The 10698-nt window shown below is 40.5% G+C and overlaps 1 protein-coding gene across 3 annotated transcripts in view; it reads left to right on the top strand.

The window, feature by feature from the left end:
* The first annotated feature begins 2247 nt into the window (after positions 1-2247).
* Positions 2248-10698, top strand: part of SYNJ2 (synaptojanin 2) — a 183554-nt gene continuing 175103 nt past the window's right edge. For 2 of the 3 annotated variants that reach the window (XM_075203410.1, XM_075203409.1), the window contains exon 1: positions 2248-3162. In XM_075203410.1, the coding sequence (XP_075059511.1) occupies positions 3039-3162 (124 nt within the window). In that variant the 5' untranslated portion in view covers positions 2248-3038. The remainder of the gene's footprint in view (positions 3163-10698) is intronic. The other variant, XM_075203411.1, reaches the window with a different exon arrangement.

Raw genomic sequence — 10698 nt, 5'->3', positions numbered from 1 at the left:
GAGTAGTCTGGAGTATAGCCGGTTCGGTACACAGAGATCCGTCCGTTTGTGCAGTACCAGGGATAAGGCAGAAGAGTAGTCTGGAGTATAGCCGGTTCGGTACACAGAGATCCGTCCGTTTGTGCAGTACCAGGGATAAAGCAGGAGAGTAGTCTGGAGTAAGCCGGTTCGGTACACAGGAATCAGAAGAAACAAGGGAGAACACCAGGGAGACCAAAGCACAGGAAGTGCAGCCAGATACAGGTAACACGTTGCTCTGACACAGACAGTGTGTCAGAGCAGCCCTGAAATATGATTTTGAATTCCCCGCCCAGATCAGCTGACCTGCCGCCGGGACCTACCCGGAAGTGCGGCAGCACGGAGCAGAGAATCGGCGCTGACATCGGTAAGTGCCGTTACAAGTAGGAAGTGTCCCCCTTTTCCGTTGATCGGGTTGTTATTACTGGCAAAATGTATTGTTGAAATTATTTTTTTTATACAGATTATCTTTTATATATTGATGTTTTCCTTATTATGTATTTTTCGTGGTATGTTTTATGGTACACATTTAATTATCCACTTGTTGTAATGGAGATTTCGGATTGGATGTATCGAACATCTGGCCACTATTTAAGTGGTATAGACTATTACCCCGAGTACATGCCTTGAGAAAGGCTCTAGATGAGCCGAAATGCGTTGGTGATGGGAGAAGTGTGACGTCAGATGCGAGAGACCTGCAGTTGGAAGTGTCCCCCTTTTCCGTTGATCGGGTTGTTATTACTGGTAAAACGGAGATTTGTAGCGAGTTCCCCGGGACTTTGCTTGCTACATTTATTTACTATCAGACACGCTTTTTTCCCTTCTGAGGGCGGTAAGGGTCCATCTATTCCATACTTATCAGGTCCCGTCTGACGTTTATTTGTCTGTTTGTTTTTATTGTTTTTAATAAATCACCCATACGTTATCACACTATGGAGCATTTTTTCTTTTATTGGAGTCCGGTTTAACAGAAAGAAACTCTGCATTAGAGGATCGATGTTTGTAAAGAACTACATCTTTGATGCGGGCTTGGTTTGGCTGCACTGTTTGTCCGGCATGGTTGAGTGAGGCTATGTATTGGAGGACCGACGAATGCTGGGAATTGCATCTTTGATACAGGCCTGTTTTACCATATTATTTGGAATATTGAAGTGCTTGGGACTTTATTAGAAGATTCAGCATCCGTGCCCTTTGGAACGTAGGACTTCCATTGTATTTATATATACCTCTTTGTTTCTGGACTTTTCATTACTGAATGTTGTGGATTTGTCATTTTGTATATGATTGGCGCCTGTTTGCAAATTTGCTGTTTGTGTAAAACTTATAAGTATTTTCCTCAAGTAAGAAAGTATTTTGAGAAGGCAGCACAACTATACAGAATGAAATGGTGCCCATGCATATAAAGTACCGTATATTGTGAACTTGTTACTTGACCAGTTTGGTGACAGGTTTAATCAATTTAGAAGTCTGGAACAGACAATTAAAATAATTAAGTATCCGGCTGTAGTAGTCTACAGTACTTTGGAATAAAATGGTTTCCAATGGATGCAAATTGATGAGTTGGAGATGCAACTTGCTGAATTTCAAGACTGTATCTGGGTTCCAGTGTTTGTCCAAACTTAAGAATCTGGAAAGAAATCGTTTGGAGAATGAAAAATTGTGCCACTACTAACAGGAAATTTGGAGTGCTTGGAACCGATTACCGGACACTTTTAGCACCCTGAAAAATCTAGCGATGGCTTTATTCACAATTTTTCCCTCTACGTACTTTTGTGAGACCTTATTCTTGGCGTTAAATAATATTAAAACCAATAAAAGAAACCTACTGACAGATGAAGTTAGTAGCGCTTGCTTGGGCTTGAAGTGCACGAAATACCAACCTTCAACTGAAGATTTAGCAAATGCAATTCAGCAGCAAAAAAGTCACTAATGTAAAACATTATTTGCTTTTTCTTTTTTAATAAATAAATATATCAAAAATATAACTTACTTTTTTTTTTACTAGGGCTGCAAATATCATAAAATGATGTATATTTCTAGATGTCACCATAGTTAAGCTAGGTTTTTCCCGAATTTTGACACACCGAGCTCAAAAGGTTCTCCATCACTGTTCTAAAGAGTCACTTTAATTGTTTTGTAGCTCCCTTTCCATTCTGCTAAGTATACACTAGAGGGTGCAAATCTGCTTTTACCTGCCCAGGCTGCAAGGAGGAGTCAGAAGGACTGAAAGAAAGAAAAAAAAAGTCAACTCCCTTCAAGCACACTGCAAGACTTTTCCCTGTAATTATGCGAGGAATCCGACTGGAAAATAGCTAAACAAGTACAAGGCATAGAATATATATGCACAAGAGCGAAAAACATTGCTGCCAGCGGAATCCACACATTTCTACTACAGTTGTAAGAATTTGAGGGAAAGTGTTGGCGGTTATGAGATCATTTCTTGCTTAGTGACTTTATTGGGTGATCTGGATCTGTCAGTGACTACTTGAAATGAGCAGAACTATCTGATCTCATTTGTTAGCCAAATTGTCGATGTGTTCTTATACTTTTGAAGGTGTGTGCCCCACACCCAAAAATCTGGATAAGGAACTGCTATGTGGGTGTCGGCTTGGGACAAATAACGATTGTATGCCTCTTGTGCAAAGTATGTGATTTGTCCCGGGACTGCAAAGACTGCCAATTAATAAAGGAAGCAGGATCCGGATCATCTGGTGACTTCAGACTAAATCTGGGATAGTAATATTACACCTTGTTCTGATGGTGTAAAAAAAGGTGTGGATACATTTTTTAAGAATAATGGACGCGCGATGGTGAAATAATTTCAGGCCATATGTGTTCCAAAGAGTCTCGGATGACGTTCATATAAATATTTTGTTTATGGTAGCTATTAAGTACAGATGCATCTTGCCGGGAGTTGGTGTATTTCCGTACTGTAATGTTCTCTCTTGCCACGGCTGGCTGGCAGCTTCTGTGGAACATGTGGTGACTGCGGTGTTTCTCTTTGCTGTCCACTCACTGCTATGGCTCTGAGCAAAGGGCTGAAGGTTCATGTCAAGCAGGACCTGGCTTGTTACAGTGTCCTGCTGGAGTCCCGCAATAGGGAGGACTGTCTCCTTTTCGAGTCAGGCACCGTGGCCACTCTGAGTAAGTACTGTGGGGACAAGATCAGCGTTCTCAGGGGATTGTGTATAGACCTCATAGCTGAGCGTCTCCTGAAATACAAGGCATAGTAATCTTAACACGTGTCTTTCTTATTTTACTAAAAGGACATTTGTTCTTGCTGGGAACTTATGTTACGGTAACATTTCCGTTCTCGTGATTTATGACGACCGTGTATTTAATTGAAACATTGATATTTAATGGAATGCATCTATTTAATATATAGTTTTCACAATACATATATCATCATCATGCATTCATTCACTCACTCACACTTTTGCCTGAAAAGACTTTGCTTCGTAAAGTGTTAAGTTTATTTATAAATAGACATTCAGTATCCCCCAAATTGTACTTAACATCTCCCCTTGCAAAATGACTGCATTGCTGCGCTGCTTGACTTTTTGGTGGTAATGAAATAGCTGCATTCAAATGAAAACATTGTATGAGTCAATTATTTGTCAGTTTAATCAGGATGTAAGTAAATCAGGAACAGAACGGATTCCAGGAAACTACATTTTAAGAGCTCCCTCTGTTGGCAGATAGGTTTGTGCTTGAAATATGCAGGGACCGTTTGTGAGTAGCCAGAGACTCAGCAATCTCCTATTAGCAGGCAACTACCCCAGCTCCAAGCAATTTAATGAGCCAACCTTCTGATGGTCTGTATCAGCCACCGACCAAGTACGTTTCAAAACAGTTCCACATTTTTACATAGTTGAGCATAAACAGTTAAAGGGTCTATTTATGACCCTTCGTATTTTTGTTTCGTTATTTATCATTTATTAATTTTGTTCAGCTGGAACAGCAGCTCCGATACGAACCTATTCCGTCAAATAGTTTAACTTCACAGTAAAGTGTTCGCCATTTCGATCACTTTACCTACAAGTCTCTTTGGCCAGGCAGAATTTGCGATGGGGGAGCATGAAGCCTGCCTGGAAGGGATCGAAGATCCCTCTCTTTCGATGCTCTCCCCACAGGGGATAATTTAATTGACCGTGTTACGCTTGCCGTTAGAACAGTAATTTTAACGTGGATTTCTGCTTGTGGCTCTCAGAGCTGCAAACAAAAATCAGTGTTGAAATTACAATGCTAATGGTAATAATGCACACTGTTACTGTACTAATGGTAATAGTGCGCGGGCCGCGTTACCCTCATGAGTAACGCGATCAATTGAATTGACCCCATAGACTACAACAGCTGATGTCATCTTCAGATGGCATAAGCTAGCTTGATAAATAATGCATAATCACAATACCCATAGGCACCTATGCAAACTGGAAACGGTGAGGCTGGGACCACAGCAGACATTGGAGTCTTAGGGGCATATTTAACAAATAATGATATTGCACTCTCGTGCACTTACCATTAAAAAAACGTCCCTCTGTGTCCCCCGCATATTTAAGAAGGGTGCATCGCAGCAGATATCGTGGATGTCTGCTGCTTTGCTGAAAATTTGCTGAAAATTCTTTGCTGAAGCTGGCGTACATTATCATAAATTAAAAATTTCAGTGCTGTCAGCTCTGCTCCGAAGAGCAGAGCTGGACAGCGCATGAGTGGAGGGATCACATGATCCCTCCCTGTCACTCACCGCTCTGTCTCTGCTACTATAGTTGCAGAGACAGAGCGGAGATGCTTGTGCGCATGTGCAGCTTTTCGAACTGCACATGCGCAATTGATCTATCAAGAGGAGCGGAGAACACCTGGAGGAGATCCGGAGACAGCGCATTCCGAAGAGGACGTGGTAAGTATGTTTTTTTTTATCACAGAAACAGCAGTTTATCGGAACTGCTGTTTCTGTGATCCGTTTTTCATAAATTTGAGAAATAATTCAATCCTTATCCATGCGATAAGGATTGATAACTATTTTTCATTTTTGCCGAACATTGATAAATGTGCCCCTTTTTAGTCATAAAAATTCCCAGCCATGGCCTTATCTGTGTGGATTTTGTATGTTCTCCCTGTGTTTGCCTGGGTTTCCTCTGGGTGCTCCGGTTTCCTCCCACACTCCAAAAGCATACTAGTAGGTTAATTGGTAGCTTTTAAATTAACCTTAATCTCTCTCGATCTGTGTGTGAGTGTGTATGTGTGTGTATATATTAGGGAATTTAGATTGTAAGCTTCAATGGGGAAGGGAATGATGTGAGTGAGTTCTCTGTTCAGCCATACGAAATTAGTGGCGCTGCTGATGACGAAAAGCCTTATTACTAATTAATGCAGTAATCCCCTGAAAACTGCAGTTTTCGGGGGATTACGACTGCTTCTGAGGTTGATAACTAGGCCCCTTGTTTTGCAAAGCGATGGCCATTATTATGCTTTACAATGAAGTTCCCCGGACACAAACTCTTAATATGTGAAAAATCACTAGTTGAGACGAAAGCCTATTATTTGTAATTACCAGTTTACAAGATGATTGATTGCATTGTACTGCATGCCATAATCATAACTTTGGCAACTATGTAAAATGTGGAATAGAACCTGAAAAATACCGGAACCTGGTCACATCATCTTCTGCTGGTGTAGGGCTCCAACAGTTGGCTTGTCCGCATGAGTGTGAGGTGGAAGGACATTGGTGACTGCCTGTACTGTTAAAAGGGATGACACCCCCCCCCGTTACTGATCTCTAGCACAGACTTTCCCTGCACATTACAATGGAGCACCTAGTTGGCTGCAGTGGGAGCTCTTAAATGTAATCATCCAGAACCATCCCCATTCTTGCACTTTTGGGCTTAACTTAGTAAGAAAACAATGATTGTAACATTCATTTAATTTATATGTTTGTGTACTTATTCTGATTTGGCAGAGGCAATAAAAATGCATGGGATTTGTTTGCTTAAGTATATCTAGTTAGGTAGATTGCTATGGCTTCTACACATTTGCACAATTCTTACAGTATGAGATAGGATTGTGATGTAAATGTCTGCCATGCCCTCTATATGCATATTCATATATTAGCATTGCCTTTTTCCCATTTGGCTCAGCAGTGTTCAGCTGTCACCAGTGCATGAAACAAAATGTCAATGGGTATAGACGGGGCAGTTACCACAGAGATAAATGATCTGTTTGATCAGTTTTGTCCAAGCTGGTGAGACCACAGCTGAACAAAGATAAAAGCCACAGGATAGGAGCTGCAAAGTTTTCTGGACTGAATATATATGCTTGGGCCCCTTACCTACTAGTGATGCATTTGTGCAAAAAAAATGAAAGTGAAAACCGAAAGTGAAAATGCATATAAATGTTGTGCACATGCTGATGAGCATTGGATTTTTGCTTGACACGTTCGAGAACCCAAGTATTACAGAGGTTTTCCCATTCCTGTTAATATCCTGTTCATTTTAGTGGTGTTTCCAGGGTGTATTCTACATGTAGAAACCCAGTTGAAAAGAATGGGTCATTGAAATTAACGGGAAAGCACTAGTAAAAAAGAAATAATAAAAAATTGGCCAGCATGCAACCCCCATATTCCTCAACCATTTTCTGGTTCCCACTAACGCAACAAGCATGCTGACCCCTTGTAATAGTAGAAACTATACCCAGACTGGTCAAAATAGGGCTTTAGCATCTATGCCCCCCACTCCTAGAGACTACCAGTTCTTGGGCTCATCCCAGACCCAACTCTATTATACTACAGTCATGGCCAAAAGGATTGAGAATGACACAAATATTATTTTTCACAAAGTCTGCTGCCTCAGGTTTCATGATGGTAATTTGCATATACTCCAGAATGTCATGAAGAGTGAACAGATGAATTGCAATTAATTTCAAAGTCCCTTTGCCATGACAATGAACTGTATCCCCAAAACAACATTTCCACTGCATTTCAGCCCTGCCACAAAAGGACCAGCTGATATCAGGTCAGTGATTCTCTCGTTAACACAGGTGAGAGTGTTAACGAGGACAAGGCTGGAGATCACTCTGTCATGCTGTTTGAGTTAGAATAACAGAATAAGCTATAAAAGGAGGGAGGTGCTTGAAATCATTGTTCTTCGTCTGTTAACCATGGTTACCTGCAAGGAAACACGTGCAATCCTCATTGCTTTGCACAAAAAGGACTTCACAGGCAAGGATATTGCTGCTAGTAAGATTGTACCTAAATCAACCATTTATCGGATCATCAAGAACTTCAAGGAGAGAGGTTCAATAGTTGTAAAGAAGGCTTCAGGGTGCCCAAGAATGTCCAGCAAGCGCCAGGAATGTCTCCTAAAGTTGATTCAGCTGTGGGATCGGGGCACCACCAGTGCGGAGCTTGCTCAGGAATAGCAGCAGGCAGGTGTGAGTGCATCTCCACACACAGTGAGGCGAAGACTTTTGGAGTATGGCCTGATGTCAAGGAGGCCAGCAAAGAAGCCACTTCTCTCTGGGAAAAACATCAGGGACAGACTGATATTCTGCAAAAGGTACAGGGATTAGACTGCAGAGGACTGGGGTAAAGTAATTTTCTCTGATGAATCCCCTTTCAGGTTGTTTGGGGCATTTGGAAAAACGCTTGTCTGGAGAAGGAGAGGTGAGCGCTACCATCAGTCCTGTGTCATGCCAACAGTAAAGATTCCTGAGACTATTCATGTGTGGGGTTGCTTCTCAGCCAAGGGAGTGGGCTCACTCACGATTATACCTAAGAACACAGCCTTGAATAAAGTACCAAAACATTCTCCAAGAGCAACTTTTCCCAACCATCCAAGAACAGTTTGTTGATTAACAATGTCTTTTTCAGCATGATGGAGTATCTTTTCATAAGGCAAAAGTAATAACTAAGTGGCTCAGGGATCAAAACATTGAAATTTTGGGTCCATGGCCAGGAAACTCCCCAGACCTTAATCCCATTGAGAACTTGTGGTCAATCTTCAAGAGGCATGTGGACAAACAAAAACTCACAAATTCTGACAAACTTCAAGCATTGATTAGGCAAGAATGGGCATCCATAAATTAGTATGTGGCCCAGAAGTTGATTGACAGTTTGCAAGGGTGGATTTCAGAGGTCTTCAAAAAGAAGGGTCAGCACTGCAAATATTGACTCTTTGTATAAAATAAAAGCCTTTGACACTTATGAAATACTTATAATTTTACTTCTGTATACCATATCAACATCTGACAAAAAGGTCTAAAAACACTGAAGCAGCAAACATTTGTGAAAACCAATACTTGTGTCATTCTCAAAACTTTTGGCCATGACTGTAAAACCGTAAAAATATATAAATAAAACACACATTATTGTTAGATAAACTTTTATTGAAATCATTACAACCATTATCCTGAAAGGCAACGGAGACCTTCTCCAAGATTCAATTTATAGTCTTATTCTTATAGTGATGATATTTGTGTCTAATTATTTCATTGCATGCTCACCATATTGTTTTTCTTGTATAAGAAAGGGGAAGTGTAGTATATCTCAACTGCTTTTTAGTTCCTCTGAGGTAGAGTGTGTTGTAAGAAATGTATTTATACCATTTGCCCAACTGTCATCGTTTGTATTATACGCATGAGTTAAGAAGTAAACAGTTCTGTGGCTGCTGTTCCTAATACACTATGGGTCTGATTCATTAAGGAAAGAAATAAAAAAAAATGAGTAAGTTTTCTCCTGGACAAAACCATGTCACAATGTAAGGGGTGCAAATTCGTTTTTTATTTTGCACATAAGTTAAATACTGGCTGTTTTTTCATGTAGCACATAAATACTTGATAGCTTTATTTTTACATTAAAATTTAAGGTTGATCTAGAACATGCCCTACCCCAACTATAAATCTGTCCGCACATTATAAATGTACCTCCTCCTCCAATGCAACATGATTTTGTCAAGGTTCAAAAGTACCCATTTTTTTTGCTTTGCTTTCCTTAATGAATAAGGCCAAAAATGGACAAAGTATTTGTCGCTTGACTGTTACACAAACAAGGACTGTAATGACATTGTATTCAAATATGTATACTTTAATAAGGAGTTGGTTCCCCATTTGCAGTGATAACAGCTTCCACTCTTCTCGGAAGGCTATCCACAAGATGTTGGAGTGTTTCTATAGGAATTTGTGCCCCTTCATTTAGTAGAGCATTTATGAGGTCAGACATTGACGTTGGACGAGAAGGCCTGGCTCGCAATCTCCATTCCAGTTCATCTGAAAAGTGTTTTCGATGTGGTTGAGGTCAGGCATATTGCAGTCAGGCAGGTAACGTTCTCCCGGCATCCGCCAAACCCATACTCGCCTATCTGACTGCCAAACAGAGAAGCGTGATTCGTCACTCCACAGAACACATTTCCACTGCTCCACAGTCCAGTGTTTGTGTGCTTTACACTGCTCCATGCAACGCTTGGCATTGGTCTTGGTGTTGTGAGGCTTGCATGCTGCTGCTCAGCCATGGAAACCTATACCATTAAGCTCCCGCCGCACAGGTTTGGTGCTTACATTAATACCAGTGGAAGTTCAGAACTCTTCAGCTATAGAATCAGCAGAGCATTGGCGACTTTCGCGCACCATGTGTTTGAGCAGTCGACCCCGCTCTGTAATTTTACGTGGTCTTCCACTTCGTGGCTGAGTTGCTCTTGTTCCTAAATGCTTCTATTTTATAATAATATCACTTACAGTTGACCGTGGAATATCCAGAAAGGATGAAATTTCACGAACCGTCTTATTGCATAGATGGCACCCTATCACAGTACCAAGCTTGAAGTCACTGAGCTCTTCAGAATGACCCATTTTGTATCCCAAATATTTGAAAATGGAGACTGCATAGCTAGGTGCTTGATTTTATACCCCTCTCGCAACGGGTCTGATTGAAACCTCAATTCAATAATTAACAGGTGTGGCCAAATTCTTTTGTCCATATATTGTATTTGTCTTCTTTAGTACATGTTTAAAAAAATCCAAAATGTTGTAAGTGTGCGTCATGAATAATGTCTTCAGAAATGTGTTAACTAAAATAATAAATGGGTGACAGAAATCAGCTTTGCATTTCCAGCCCTTGCTGATAACCCGCTGTCGTTTGACATGCGGTTTGTAACCAACACTTACTCTTACACTCTTGTATTTACATTACTGAAGATGCTGCTATGCTGTTTCAGCCCCCAACAGTAGGTTAAAGTGAATGTTGGAGCCAATAGGTTCTGTTCCTTTACTGGTTTCCTTGCTTTAACTGGCATAAATAAACATTAGTAAATGCAGGTGTTTTATTGCTAGTGCCTGACTGACCTTAGAGTGGGTGGTTCTGTGATGCTTATGTTTTGAACAAATGCAGTTTTATATGTATAATTGCTCTATTTATTTTAAAAGTTTGGTACTTAAACAGGTAAAGTTGACTAAAAAGTGTACTGCTACTAGCAGGCAAATGTATTTATTAAAGAAGACAGAAATTTGTCAGTGTGCACTAAGTAGCTTTGAATGATTCCCACATCCAAAAAATCAATATGTATATCTATAATTATCACAATAACTTGTGACACAAGGTGAAATCAAGAGTAAATATTGTGAATAGTCTTTGATCTTTTTTCTTCTAAAAGCTGTTAAAACCAAAGGAAGTCTCTCATTGAGGAGGACCTTCTT

The sequence above is a fragment of the Mixophyes fleayi genome, chromosome 3 (assembly GCF_038048845.1).
Source record: "Mixophyes fleayi isolate aMixFle1 chromosome 3, aMixFle1.hap1, whole genome shotgun sequence".
NCBI classification, from domain to species: domain Eukaryota; kingdom Metazoa; phylum Chordata; class Amphibia; order Anura; family Limnodynastidae; genus Mixophyes; species Mixophyes fleayi.
This window is presented reverse-complemented; position numbering and strand designations above follow the sequence as displayed.